At 51.6% G+C, this 14,184-nt stretch overlaps 6 protein-coding genes and 1 non-coding gene across 7 annotated transcripts; 3 read left to right on the plus strand and 4 right to left on the minus strand.

Moving 5' to 3' along the window:
- Positions 1-82: 82 nt before the first annotated feature.
- Positions 83-2,525, plus strand: AtWU_00929 (Sec1 family protein; the record flags this gene model as incomplete). The annotated part of the gene is made up of 7 exons (XM_035496044.1): positions 83-116; positions 177-214; positions 304-391; positions 452-598; positions 649-851; positions 898-1,364; positions 1,415-2,525. 7 exons carry the CDS (start codon positions 83-85, stop codon positions 2,523-2,525), a joined length of 2,088 nt encoding a protein of 695 aa, XP_035351937.1.
- A 212-nt stretch (positions 2,526-2,737) lies between these two features.
- On the minus strand, positions 2,738-3,580 carry AtWU_00930 (putative G-patch domain protein; the record flags this gene model as incomplete). Its single annotated transcript, XM_035496045.1, has 1 exon — positions 2,738-3,580. The coding sequence occupies one exon, from the start codon at positions 3,578-3,580 to the stop codon at positions 2,738-2,740; it is 843 nt and encodes a 280-aa protein (XP_035351938.1).
- A 243-nt stretch (positions 3,581-3,823) lies between these two features.
- AtWU_00931 (putative oxidoreductase) lies at positions 3,824-5,228 on the plus strand (the record flags this gene model as incomplete). Its single annotated transcript, XM_035496046.1, has 2 exons — positions 3,824-4,000; positions 4,077-5,228. 2 exons carry the CDS (start codon positions 3,824-3,826, stop codon positions 5,226-5,228), a joined length of 1,329 nt encoding a protein of 442 aa, XP_035351939.1.
- A 269-nt stretch (positions 5,229-5,497) lies between these two features.
- On the minus strand, positions 5,498-6,846 carry AtWU_00932 (NAD-dependent epimerase/dehydratase family protein; the record flags this gene model as incomplete). The annotated part of the gene is made up of 4 exons (XM_035496047.1): positions 5,498-5,892; positions 5,945-6,401; positions 6,514-6,748; positions 6,818-6,846. The coding sequence occupies 4 exons, from the start codon at positions 6,844-6,846 to the stop codon at positions 5,498-5,500; spliced, it is 1,116 nt and encodes a 371-aa protein (XP_035351940.1).
- Positions 6,847-8,595: 1,749 nt separating this feature from the next.
- On the plus strand, positions 8,596-8,688 carry AtWU_t26. Its single transcript has 2 exons — positions 8,596-8,632; positions 8,654-8,688. It is a non-coding gene; the product is annotated as a tRNA-Gln (tRNA).
- Positions 8,689-8,955: 267 nt separating this feature from the next.
- Positions 8,956-10,692, minus strand: AtWU_00933 (cytochrome P450; the record flags this gene model as incomplete). The annotated part of the gene is made up of 5 exons (XM_035496048.1): positions 8,956-9,127; positions 9,181-9,347; positions 9,406-9,516; positions 9,571-10,427; positions 10,479-10,692. The coding sequence occupies 5 exons, from the start codon at positions 10,690-10,692 to the stop codon at positions 8,956-8,958; spliced, it is 1,521 nt and encodes a 506-aa protein (XP_035351941.1).
- A 1,060-nt stretch (positions 10,693-11,752) lies between these two features.
- On the minus strand, positions 11,753-13,429 carry AtWU_00934 (cytochrome P450; the record flags this gene model as incomplete). Its single annotated transcript, XM_035496049.1, has 2 exons — positions 11,753-12,399; positions 12,478-13,429. The coding sequence occupies 2 exons, from the start codon at positions 13,427-13,429 to the stop codon at positions 11,753-11,755; spliced, it is 1,599 nt and encodes a 532-aa protein (XP_035351942.1).
- Positions 13,430-14,184: the final 755 nt, after the last annotated feature.

Here is a 14,184-nt window from a genome sequence, read left to right on the forward strand (position 1 = left end):
CTACCGCTCCCCCGTCATTCCCCTCCCCAGCAATCGTGAAGTCTAGTGTCTATGCCCCCGTGAGGGCTGCCGGTCAGCCACAATGAGCTCCTCAATCCTCAACATCCAGCGTGATCGTGAGTATTCCCTGCCTTATACTTATAGACTATTCATATATTAATTTATTCATCTGCTAGTTATTTTGAATACGATCCGTTATGCGGCGGGTAATGAGGTGCGATTGCTTCCCCTCCCCTTCTCCTTACCGTGGATTTGGCCCCCGCTTCGTTCCACCCCGCCGCAGAACTGACAATTTGTCTACAGTGGAAGGTCTTGGTGGTGGACGAGACCAGTCGCAAGCTGATCGACAATGCGGTCAGTGAGGATGATATTCTCAATCTCAATGTCACCAGTAAGTTACCCTCTGTTCATTCCTCGTCGTCCCGGTGCGGCGCTAATGGCCTCCCGCAAGATGTTGAGCAGATCGAGCATCGGCGCTCCCCCAATCCGACGATGGATGCGCTGTATATCCTCTCGCCCCTCCCACACATTGTCGACTGTATTATGGCGGACTTTGAGAGGAAGAGATACCGGAAAGCGTGGTTGGTTTGGACATCATGTCGGGCACCTGCTTCCTGAATGGCCGCTTGGTGCTGACGTCGCTCGCAGTTCTCGATCCGCAACAGCGCGCTAGATTGGACCGTTCCCAGATTGCTCGCGACCAGATCGCCAATGTTCAGATTATGAATGCCGACTATTTCCCCAGGGAATCGCGCCTGATTACCTTCCGAGACCCGTGGAGCTTTCCGGTGTTGTTCCACCCTGGTTGTAATCACTTGATCCGCGCACACTTGGAGGGTTTGGCGCAGAAGGTGAGCTAGGCCACCTGTGTATATTGAGCTGGTTTTGACTGGACAGGTTGTGTCGCTCTGTGCGAGCTTAGGAGAGTACCCAGTGATCCGGTACTACCGCCCCCGGGCCCCGACACACGAGGCCAGCGTACTGTGTTCACACCTGGCGCGGTTCATTCAGAACGAGCTGGATCAGTTTGCGCAATTCCAGCGCGACTTTCCGCCCCCGTCTCCCAGACCGCGCGGAGTGCTGTTGATCGTGGATCGGTCCATGGACCTGGTCGCGCCCTTGCTCCATGAATTTACATATCAGTCCATGGTGCACGATCTGCTTCCGATCAGCGATGGCGACAAGGTTACTTACAAGACTGTCATCAATGAGGGAAGCCACAACGAGGAAGTCAAGGATATGGAGATCAACGAAGAAGACAGTGTTTGGGTGGAGTATCGCCACATGCATATGAAGGACGTGCTCGGCAAGCTAGGTGAAGACTTTGCCAAGTTCCGAGCTGCCAACCCTCAGTTTGCGGAAGAGTGAGTGACGGCTGTTGATGGTCTTTCTTTCCTTACTAACGGCGCTGCAGCAATGATAAAGCGAACGTGAACACTATCAAGGACATGCTGGCGGGCCTGACAGAGTTCCAAAAGGGAAGAGATGCTTATACACTGCACCTTAACATGGCGCAGGAGTGTATGAGTTACTTCCAGAAACACAAGCTCATCGAAGTAAGCTCGGTTGAACAATGCTTCGCCACCGGCATGGACGAGAACTACAAGAAGGCAAAGAACCTGGCTTCCCAGCTGGTGCAATTGCTAGACGACGATGCGATCAAGCAGCCAGAGCGACTGAGGTTGTTGCTGCTTTACATTATCTACCGGGGAGGCATCCTCGCGGGTGATATCCGGAAGCTCTTGGCACACGCGCAACTTGCACCGCAGGACGGTGAAATTGTAGCCAACCTCGATCTACTTGGAGCCCGTGTGGAGAAGCCTCTGAAGGACGATAAGCCACCCGTGCAGCCGCTGTTCACCAGGAAGCCGCCGTCTGGGCCCATCGACGAAGAGGAAAGTCTCTCGCGCTACGACCTGAACCTCAAGTTGATCTTGGAGGAGCTGGTGCGCGGCACGCTGGACCCCGGCGTCTTCCCGTTCACGCGGCCACACACGGATGCCGACTCGCCGGGACAACAAGAGAGTTTGTCCCAGGCGTCGCTGCGCAGTGCCAAACCGACGTGGGCACGGACACGGTCTACTGGCGAGCAGCCGAAACAGCGGATCATCGTGTTCATGGCAGGTGGTGCTACATATGGAGAGGCACGCACATGCTACGAGATCTCGCAGTCGTGCGGCAAGGACGTGTTCCTGGCCACATCGCACATGCTGTCTCCCGGACTGTTCCTGCGCCAGGTGGGCGATCTTAGTGTAGACCGACGCCGGCTCGACATTCCCGCCGAACGGCCCAAGCCCACAGCGCCGGCGCATCTCTTCGAGCGGGAAGCTCCACCGCCACCGGCACAGCCCGTGAAGAAGCCGGTCCCAGTGAATCTGAACCCGATGGCACCGACATCCGCGCTGGCGACGATGTCACTGGGACCGAACGGCAGAGCAACGAACGGAGCAGCGCCGCCAGAGAAAGAGAAGGATAAGAAGGAGAAGAAAGAGAAGAAGGAAAAGAAGCACCGCTTCTTCCGGTAGCCTTGGCCATTCTTTCAACTGAACCAGCCTTGTTCCGCAGCACACCTCCTGCGAACATTAATACTAGCCTCTAGTATCTTCTGTGTATGTAGTGACTATGTATGTACCATGCAGACCAGCAGAACCCTAATACTTATTCGAACTCCTGGGTATATACCAAACAACCAACGCCTCCCATCCCGAAACCAATGATAAAAAAACAAGAACACAACCTACTTCCCATGAAGATACCTCAACACATCCTCATCCTGGAAAAACAACTCCCGTAACCTCTCCCCCTTCTTCCTCTCCTCCAACTGTCCCTTCCTCGCCTCCTTCGCATTCAACACCTTCTTCTTCTGCACCCTCCCCCTCCCACCTTTATCTCCACTCTTATCCTTAACCTCAGGAACAACAGCCCCCAACCCCACCGTATCCTCCTTCACCTTCCCCTTCACCGGCTCCCGTATTCCCTCTCTTCCTTGAGGTCCCAATCCCACCCGCGAATCCGGATCCCAGCCGTACGCAGCTAAGTAGCGCAGTCCGGGACGTGTGCGATCAAGATGAGACGGCGGATGCGAATGCGGGAGACTCAGTTGATGCGGGAGTGTAGCTTCATGTATATGCCTCCTCCTTTCTCCTGTTCCTCCTTCTATTCCTCCGTCTGATGTGTCATGTGTAGGCGTAGTGTAGGGAAGGTTACACACGGGACAAATCTCAACATCTTCTCCTCCTTCCTCCTTCTGCTCACTATGTGATCGTGAATCCGAACTCGGTTCTGATTCCGGTGTAGGTTGTGATTCTGTAGGAGGAGTAGCCGGATTCGATTTCGACTTCGACAGAACAATCGAGAGGTATTTATTCGCTATACTTTGCCCGGTCGAAGTAGAAGGGGTTGCTGGCTCAGAGGATGATACTCGTGTGGTAGAGAGATGTTGCTGATGTTGTTCGGAGGAGCGCACGAACGGCACGCGCTTGCGACGGATCCCTGCGCCGAAGACTCGTTGATCTTGCAGGGGGAGGAAGTATTCGTCTTCATCTTCTTCGTTATCTATTTCTCTGTTGTTGGGTGGCATTGTCCATACCCTTTTATTTTTCTTTTTCTTTGTAGGATAGTGAGTGAGAAGTAAGGAAGTTAGGGAGTGTAATGGCAGGCAGCTCAAAGTGGCGGGAGATCGGCCGCTAAGATATGTACCGTAACCTCCGACGGAGTGTCTGGACTTAACTCCGTCAGACATATCTGTCTCCTCCGTCTGTCTATCTTCCCTCCCCTCCCTTTCACTACAACCACAACCAACAATAGTTGTTGCTCCGGCAAAATGCCCATCCCCATCATCACAACAGCAATAACAGAAGGCACAAACTCCATCCCACACCTATGGAGCATACTAAAACTCCTCCCCTGGGCGGTGCTCCTCGCGGCCCTGAAATATTATTTCGGGGGTGCTAGAAATACCTCTGAGCGGTTGATGCATTCGAAAGTCGTTATGATTACTGTAATCCCTCCCCCTCCCTTATCCCCATCCCCAATTCCCCATCAATACTAATATATTCCCCCTGGGGGAAAAACAGGGCGGCACATCCGGCATCGGCGCCCAAGTAACCTCCGCGCTCGCCTCACGCGGCGCCCAAATCATCCTCCTAACGCAACATCCACCAACCGACATCTTCCTCTCCGAATACATCGAGGACCTCCGACGGAGCACCAACAACCAACTAATCTACGCAGAACAAGTCGATCTCTCCTCCTTACACTCCATCCGCACCTTCGCCACGAAATGGATCGATAATGTGCCCCCGCGACGCCTGGACATGGTGATTCTCTGCGGAAATGCAGCGCCGCCCGTATCCCAGAAACGGAAGCTGACCGTGGACGGCATCGACGAGGAGTGGATGGTGAATTACCTGGCGAATTTCCATCTGCTGAGTATACTTTCGCCGGCGTTGAGGGCGCAGCCGGCGCATCGGGATGTGAGGGTTGTGTTTACCACGTGTTCGAGTTATATTGGCGCGAAGTGGGATTTGAGGAAGGTGGAGGAGGCTGCTGCTGTTACTGCTGCGCAGGGGGATAATGGGGGTAGTGGGGGTAATGGGGATGGGAGGAGGGTAGTGATGAAGAACGGGAAGTTACAACGGGAAAAGGCCAAGCCCAAGGCTAAAAAGGCGGCTAAAGGGGTCAGTTTATACGGACTCAGCAAGCTCTCGCTGATGGTGTTTGCGCAATCGTTCCAGAAACATCTCAATGCGTTTAAGAGGCCGGATAACCAGCCGTGCAGTGCGCGGGTGATTATGGTGGATCCGGGGTTTAGTCGGACGCCTGGGATGAGGAGGTGGATGACCGGGGGATCGTTGTGGGGACTGTTGTTGTATTTGGTGACGTGGCCGGTGTGGTGGTTGGTGTTGAAGTCGCCGCAGCAGGGGGCGCAGAGTGTGTTGTATGCGGCGATGGAGGCGGAGTATGGACGTGGGGAAGGGGGGTGGATGATTAAGGAGTGTAAGGAGGTGGATTTGGCGAGGAAGGAGATCAAGGATGAGGAGGCCGGGAAGATGTTGTGGGAGTTTAGTGAGAAGTTGATTGAGGTTAAGGAGAGGGAGTCGGCGGTGCGGAGGGCGTTGGCGAATAAGGAGAAGGAGGTGGCAGAGCAGATGGAGAAGAATAAGGCGTCTGGATCTGGGACGAAGGAACAGACGCCCGGGTCGAGGAGGAGTCGGAAGGGGAAATAGGTGTATACTAAGTAATTTTATAGATTAGGTAGGGTTGGGTGTACATTATCACATTGATCTGTATTGATAGAGTTACGTGATTCAGGTCTATCCTATCGCTGCATATTGCATGGCGAAATCACAGTTACATCAACATCACATCAAGCTCTGCTCTCTAGATACAACAAGGAAAAAGGAAATTCGTCATCCAATTAGCAAGTCCAATCGTGTCTCTATCGATTTTCCTGGCAAGAAAAAGAAGAAATTCTAAGCATATGCGGGGTCATTATTTATTTCTGCAGCTTCTCCAGCAGCTCGGCCGGGGGCTGTTGGCGGTAACCCTGGGGGTTGTTGCGGGTCCACAGCCAGAGGTCCTCGCAGGCCTGCTCGAGGGTGCGCTCGGCCTTCCAGCCCAGCTCGTTGTTGGCGCGCGTGGGGTTGGAGGTCAGGTTGAGCACGTCACCGGCACGGCGGGGAGCAACCTCGTAGGGGAGGTCACGGCCCACGGCCGCCGAGAAGGCACGGATCATCTCGTAGACAGTGCTGCCCTTGCCGGTACCCAAGTTCCAGGCACGGACTCCGGGGTTGTTGGCGCGGAGGTAGTTCAGGGCCTTCAAGTGACCATCTGCCAGGTCGAGGATGTGGATGTAGTCGCGGATGGCGGTTCCGTCGTGGGAGGCGTAGTCTGATGAGTTAGTTAGATGCTAAGTACGAAGTATATTACTGCAAAAACTTACCATCTCCGAAGACGAGGAGCTTCTCACGCTTGCCGGTGGCCACCTGGGCAAGAAGGGGAAGCAGGTTGTAGGGGACACCCTGGGGGTCCTCACCCATGATACCAGAGGGGTGAGCACCGGCGGGGTTGAAGTAACGGAGCAGAGCACCGTTCCACTTCTGGGCCTCGGCCTCGTTGCCGGCCTTGATGGCGTTGTTGCGCTGAGCGTTGATGACATCGGTGATGGCAGTCTCGACGGCGAACTTGGTGTTACCGTAGGGGTTGGTGGGGCCCAGAGGGCACTCCTCGGGGATGGGGATCATGTTGGGGAAGCGAGTGGCATCACCGTAGACGGTGGCGGAGGAGGAGAAGACGATGTTGGTGACATTGTGGCGGACCATGGAGCGCAGGAGGCAGATGGTGCCGTAGACGTTGACGTGGTAGTAGTCCAGAGGCTTCTCACCGGACTCACCGACGGCCTAGATACTAGTCAGCCAGGAACCTCAATTGATGCGCGAGAGATATGCAGAGAGGTAGATCGACGCAGAGGCAGATAACGGTATAGAAAAGAGGAAAGTAGGGGAAGCGCACCTTCAGAGCAGCAAAGTGGATGACGCTGTCAATGTCGGGGTGGGCCTCAAAGACACGGTCGAAGCCAGCCTCGTCGGTGACATCGAGCTGAGCGAACTCGGCCTTCTTACCGCTGATCAACTCAATGCGCTTGAGGGCCTCAGCGGAGGAGTTGTAGAGGTTGTCAGCGACGACGACCTTGTAGCCAGCCTCGAGGAGAGCGAGGGTGGTGAAAGAGCCAATGTAGCCCGTTCCACTGTTTGGGGGGAAAATTGCGGGGTCAGCGGGTGGGATGGAGGGACAAAGGCATTGATGGGAAGCTTACCCGGTGACAAGAACTGATCCAGCAGGCATGATGATGGTGTATGATTAGGATGAAGGATGAGAGGGAAAGATAGAGTCGTAGGTAAAGAGGAAGAGAGAGAGAGAGAGAGAAGATGAAGAGGGAAATGGAAAGAAGATGAAACGGAAAGGTAAGATGGCGCAAACGGAGATTTGGGGGGGAAGAAAGTCGGGCGGCGGGGACGGGATATTTAAGGGGCGGCCGCAATTGGTGCTTCCAATGGAGTCACAAGTAAGTACTTACTCCGTAATATTCAGGTACAGGTGAGTGAGTGAGTTACTCTTCTTGCCTAATTGCCTCTTCTACTGCCTTACTCTGTCTGCCTTTCTCACTCTTCTTCTCTAACAAACCCCCTTTTGCCATATTCCCATATTACCATATTCCCACCTGCTGATCAACCAAGACAGTCTACGTAAACGGCCCTCAACCACGGGACGATCCATATTAATTCTCCCCCCCGCCATTATTATCCCACATCCCACCACCACCACCACATCACACCATCCAGATATTGATTCAAAATACTTTGTGTTTTGTATATGTATCAGTATCACAGCTGCAGATGCATGCATATATGCAACAATGCTGCATAACAATCGGAGTAAAGTTCAGGCCAAAATAAAAGTAAAAAAGTACTGACTTACGGAGTTTTTCTACCCCTCCAAACCAGATCCAGCCATGTGCATACTGCATATCCATAAAGATAATACCTTGTTTGATCATCATCTTATTCATTTACAGTCTTCCTTCCAATCGGCTAATTAAGTATCATACAAAGTAGATAGATAGATGAATAGATAGACAAAGAAACTGAAACATACACACGGCCCGAGACAAGTCCGTCCGTCACGGCTAATTGACTTGATTGCACCACCTCCAGATACTATCTACATATGCCCTGTTCCTTGCAAGGTACCATACTAATACAACAATAGTATTATTAGTATGATGGCACCATGCTATTATTCTCTTATTCTCTCATTTTCCCTTTTAACCAGCACCAGCACCAGCCAGACTCAGGAACCAGACTCAGCAGTGGATCCAAGGCACCTCAAGTTCCCAGTTCCCACTTCCGACTCAGTCAATCAGTAAGTACTAAAGTAGCAGCTGAAGTGGACCGCTTCCACCCGATCCCAAGGGTCCAATCAACCATGGGTGGGCTGTCACGCTGAGTGCCATTTGCCTCTTTCTCTTTCTCCTCCTACCTTGTAATAAATTCCATGGTTTGTTAAGGGGCGATATTATGTTACGGAATTAAGGAAACGATCTGCGAGTGTCAGGTTGCTATACCTAATACCTACCAACCTATCTACTTGAGTCTGTTGCTGATGACGATTGGCGATGATGATCAGGGTAAATGAGGGAGGGTCCATGTGCTGATGAGATATGTCTGGTCATTTTCAGGGGTAGATGCAATGCATTGTTAGTATATTTTCTCCAGTTACTTGTGAAGTAATTAATGCTCATCCCGAACAGGTGGTCTTTGTTGGTTTGGTCTGGTCTGGTCTTCTCTGGTCCGAGTCCCCACTGGTTTACTTGCTTGCTTGCTAATAGCTTCCAGGTAGGATACGTAGTATATTCCTGTGTAGTATGGAGTATATTAAGGAATAGTATACAGTGAAATAGAATATAATGTCATAATGTAACTAGTTAGTTTATGTGCCTGCATAATCCCTCACTCCAAAGAGCAAACTAGTGGAGGTTGGAATGAAGTAGTGGCCTGATGAACCATAAATCGCAGGTGACAACTATCCGCATGCGGTTGTGTGGGGTAGTGGTTATCCCTTCGGATTTTGAGTACTTCTTGTGCTTCGGAAGTTCCGACAACCCCGGTTCGAACCCGGGCACGACCTGAGTAATTTATTGCTTTTTGATCCATATTTCTTTTTTTTTTTTCTTCTACTTTGCATCATAGCATGCATGCTACGTAAGATGGGGATGGTGCTGTTGTTCTGCTACTGTAGATGTGAGATATTTACTAGAGCAGTGTTTATTTGAGGTGATGTCTTGATATCAATTGCTAGGATGATGTAGTACTATATAAATAACTACTACAGCAAAGTTACTTGTTAGTCAATTGGCATTTATCCTGATTTTGATCATATTTAATTCACTGTTTGCTACTCCACCATATCCGTCACCTTTGCATACACCCGCACCAACCCTTTCTCCGTCCCAGGAACAATCCTATCGCATGTGATGCGTATACTCTCCGTGCCGGTGCTCTCCACATCAAAGTTGAACCGACGCATCACATGCGCAATAGTCAGGTAGAGCTCAATGTATGCCAGACTGTTGAACTCGTTAGTAGCAGACACTGCAACAGCGGTAGGGGCAGAACTGACTTCATCCCAATGCACGCTCGACTCCCCCTCATAAACGATACAATATATCGTGTTAGATTTACCCCTTCCTCGGCAGCCTTGATCCAGCGCTCCGGATCGAATCTGTCCGGCTCGGGAAAGAGGGATGGGTCGCGATGGACGAACCAAGTGGAAGTGCTCATTGGTGTCTATCCAGGATTTTAGCTTATGACAGGTTTGCAAAAGCAGAGCGATAGATTAACGTACCCCCGGTGGAAGCACATAGTTCTTGTACTTCAGAGTTTCAGTCGGTGCCACGCGGGGCAGCCGCATAATCAGCCCATAGGACAATCTTAGTGACTCATTTACAACGGCCGCCTGGAGGTGCAAGTCAGTAAGGATGAAAATCAGTGTTGCAGGCTCACGACATACCAAATACGGCAGCTTCTCCAGCTCCGGCCAGGTCGCTGTACTGGTAGGTGTGGGCAGGACCTGCTTCAGTTCACTCCGCAGCTTGTCTCGTATGCTTTTGTCTCGCGACACATAGTAGGTCATGATCATCAAGGTACTCGCGGTCGTTTCTGTGCCTGCACCAAGAAGCGTGAACACCTCGTCCTCGATGCGACGCTGGCTTCTTTCCGCGACTGGTAAGCTGGGGTCCGTCAACCTCTTGAAGATGGTCCGGTCGCCCTTCCCCGATGCCTTGGAGCCATCCTGCGTGTTTTCGGATATCGTACTCAGAATGGAACCCTGGAACTGGAGCATACCGGCCTTGCCGGGGAGACATAGGGCCATCAGATGCAGCGGAATCTTGCGCATTGTTTCCGGCACAAAAGGAAAGAAGCGGTTGAAGTGGGCAAGTCCAGTATTCTCTTCATTACCTCCGTGAACGTCGCTGCGGAAGTCCTTGTCCTCGATGAATCCCCAGCGCTTTCCATAGCAGTAATAGGTGATTACGTCCGAAGTCAGCGCGGCAAATGCATCGCTCAGATTAACTACACTCTGATCGCGATAGAACCCCTCGAAGCGCCCCATAAGCTTTCCCACCCGCTCCTCGATGAAGGGAGATATGGCAAGGACAGACCGCTTGGAAAAGAAATCATTGAGGATGTTGCGTCGGAAGCGGTGATGTTCGTGGCCGATCGTACCGATCATGGAGTAGGGGAGCGCAAATGCGCCGTAGGCCAGAGGGTCCCTTTCGCGTTTGCGAGTGCTGGAGGCATAGATCTCATCGTAGAAGGCGGGGTCGCTGATATGAACTTCACGGGGGTTGATGCGAACAATTGGACCTGAAGAAGGAGTTAGCCAAGCTTCAGCTGGATGAAATTCTCTGTACCTACCATATTGCTGATGCATTTTCTCGATCTGAAACAGAAACCTTCCATGGCAGATAACATCATAGTAGAACTCATATAGATGCGTAACTGCTGTGAGCTTAGGCCCAGGGATTCCAGATAAGGGGTGGAAATAGAGGCGATAGATAGATCGCAAGACGTAAAAGCTTGCGATACCGACAAGGGCGAGCCAGATGTGGGAGATATCCAGAGCCATCATGGCGGCTGTATGAAATGCCAGGGCAATTATCTGAAGCTGTGAAACAAAAGATCTGACATGGGCAGTGATGGTGTAGCGACAATATAAATACTATAAGAACCGGCAACATATACCCACCCACCCTAATGCATCTGCTCGTAGCGCTGTCGGCCTTGCAGATGGTCGAAGAGGGGAACGGGATGAGAAGCAAGTGGTTCACCAACCACCGATCATGATAGCTGCTGGTCTGGGGCTGAGAGGTGCCACAAATGACCTGGAAATATAGCTAGCTTGGTGTCTAGAGCAAGGCGATGCATTCGCTAAGAAGAAACCCCGCCTATGAATGCGGGAGAGATATATTGGAGGTGAGATTGCCACGTCCAGCCTCCGCATTTAGTCTCTCTGGGATGATGTGTAGTAGTAGCAATACATTCCATCGGTGTGATGTAACCGTGAACCGCACCGAGACTTGCAACTGATCATGATCCCCTGTAATTTCTCTCCACGCTGAAATGGTGTGGGAGATAGAATATTTCCGGGCCTATAAGGAGCTGTTAGTTACTCGTTACCCAATAACCCCAACTAGGGCGCGGGGTCGCAGCGCTAATGCTGCATCTTTAGCACGTCAGCTATCTGTCTTCTTCAATAGGCCAATGGAGCTACCCATGCAGGCGCTATCACCGTCTGAATCTACATACCAACTAGTAGTTGGCCAGCTGAAAATACGGGCATGTGTGATCACGCTTCTGACATGTCTGCGTATCAGTCAAAGCCGAGCTGTACATTCCGGGCATCTCGATGGGTATTGCGCTACAACCTGTCAGATACTCGCTACAGCCGTTGATTCGAAGTGTAAATGACACCACCAAAGTTTGAAAGACGCTTGATTGATGTTTGGTGATATAAATATAGTTCAATGATATCATGAGACCCGATCGGGGCGAGACACAACTGAATGTATCAGGGTTTGCCAGTACACATCCTTCAGAAACACTTGGCTAGGAACCATAATGGAATGGGGAATGACCTTGTTTTGAAGCGAACCATGAACTCCCGCCCGAGAAACAATCAAGAAACAACCTCATTTCTGTCGCATCCGAAACTGCAACACCGGACCCTCCTTTCCAACCGCGAAATGGTCCTTGATCTTGTATTCTCCTTGATAGCCGACGCCCAACTGCTCCCTCCCCGGTGCCAGTCGTATATCATACAACCACAATGCCCGGGAAATAGTCAGCTCGAGCTCCAGAATGGCTACATTCCGCCCGATGCACGCTCGCGGTCCGATACTAAAAGGTGCGAAGGCCTGCCGCTGCCGACTGAGCACCTCAGCACTCACTCCCTCGCCTTGCTCAGTGCCTTTGCTGCCACACAATAGCCACCGACTTGGATCGTACACAAAGGGGCGGTCGAAGTGTTCTTCACTGTGGTGCAACGCGTAGGTGGGGACTGCGACAATCGTGCCGGCTGGAAAATGCCACTCTCCTACTCGAAGCCCTCCAGGGAGGACTTCTCGTGGCAGATCAGTAGGTACAGGCGGGCATATACGCATGGTCTCATCGATACAAGCGTGGAGGTAAGCCATCTGCGACAAAGCCGGACCGGCAACGATCGCCTCCAGCGTAGGGAAGACGGTACGAATCTCTGCGCTTAGCCGAGCAAGGATAGCTGGATTATGAGCAAGGTAGTAGAAGATGGCGGTTAAGGTTGTATTTGTGGTGTCGTTACCTGATAATTAACTCCGTAAGTTCCAGCCAAAGGACTAAGCAGGGCAAAGTCACACTTAAAACGAGGTTGTGTACATACCGGCTCCTAGCAATGTCATAACCTCTGACATCAACTCCGCCTCGGAATAGCCTTCATTGGTCTTTGGGTCCCGTGCTTGTTGCAGATAGTAGATAATATCTCGACGCTGGGTGGACTCTGCGGCCAGCCGAGTCCGCAATTGCTGCCGGGAGAAACCAATCTGTCGCTGGCGATTGGCGACGGTGCCGCGCCGGAGATACTTTTCGAAACCCAGGGAGCGTAGAATAGGCATCTGCCCACAGATGTTCATGATACGGAGGTTCAAGGCCATCAGCGGGAAGAAGAAGTGGTTGGCGTCGCTGTATGAGGTGTTGAATGTCTTGCCGAAGCAGATCTCCCCAAGTGCATCGAAGATCACACAGGCACTCCAGTGCACCATATCCTTGGGCTTTGACCAGCTGCCAGGACTGGAGGGCGCAGATGGCACCTGCTCATCGGGATGCCGATCTACCAAAGCGGCACACCAGTCGCGGATGGCTGACAAGATATGAGGTTCCATCCCACGTAATGCTTGGCTGGAAAAAGCATGAGACATGACACGACGTTTGCGGGCATGTACCGTGCGATCAATGGCAGTGAAAATGCTCACGCCATAAAACATGGTGTACGACTTGGCCTTCTGAACGTTGGCATGAAAGCCGTAGATGGGCTCCAACGCCTTTGCATCGAGAATGGAAACGCGCTGCGGGCCGATTCGCACAACGGGCCCATAGCGTTGATGCAGGTAGTATAGGTCCTCATGGCGATCGCCGCGTATGGCGTGGACCACCGAGTAGAGGTTGGTCAGCTTGGCGACAAATGGGCCAGGGTAGGAGGACAGTGGATGAAACCAAACTTGGTAAATGATGTAGCCAGCTAGAGCGATGACTACACACCCCAAGAGATCCATGATGGCTGTACTTGTTAGGTTCTCCCGCTGATCCTGAAAAGACCGTAGCACACTTTCCAGCATTATCGAAATTTAAAGTAAGTAGATCGCTAAGCGAGGGCGTGTATAGTAAGATTGGCTCAGAGATCGTCCATCTACTCAACTTCATTAAGCATTCACTGGGAGAGCTCAGAACCCAAGATCGATCTTATATGAGAATGCAACCAGAACGAGAGATGCAAATTGGTCTGTCACCTGCCAACACTCATCGTTCCTTCCAACGTCGACGTTGAAAGCCACGTTGGTCCATATTGGATCCAATTTTACGTTCCCAAAGATGATCATCATTATTACTCCTGTCTTATAGGCGGAACTTGAACTTATCTCAAATATTAGGCTTAGCCGACTAGTTAAGTGGATCCGCGTACAGTATAAACGGAGTTGGTGACAATCACAACCGATCCACGTTTTGTCCCCAAGTAAGTTGCTGTGTGACAGCAACAGCATTAGTGCTGATGGGCTGAACGCGCTTCAGTCGTATTTACCAACTTTGCAAGGATTATCCTGGAGAGTACCACAGGTCAGGGCATGAGGCAACATGTAGCCTTGCATTAGTACTGTTGGGGCTGTCACTAAGCTGGCTAGCACAAGGTGACTATGCAACTAGCGTCCAGGGAGAGCCGCTAAGCTCGTGCACGGCGCTTAACCAGCGATGAACAGACTTCTCGGGATAACGATAATTCGCAGGTTCGTCTCTGCACCTGTGATTGTTTCGAACGAGTCAATCTTTCAGCTTCAGCCACTGATTTTTCCATTGTTTTGAGGACTTGTTGGACTCT

Source organism: Aspergillus tubingensis (genome assembly GCF_013340325.1).
Source record: "Aspergillus tubingensis WU-2223L DNA, scaffold_2, whole genome shotgun sequence".
NCBI lineage: Eukaryota > Fungi > Ascomycota > Eurotiomycetes > Eurotiales > Aspergillaceae > Aspergillus > Aspergillus tubingensis.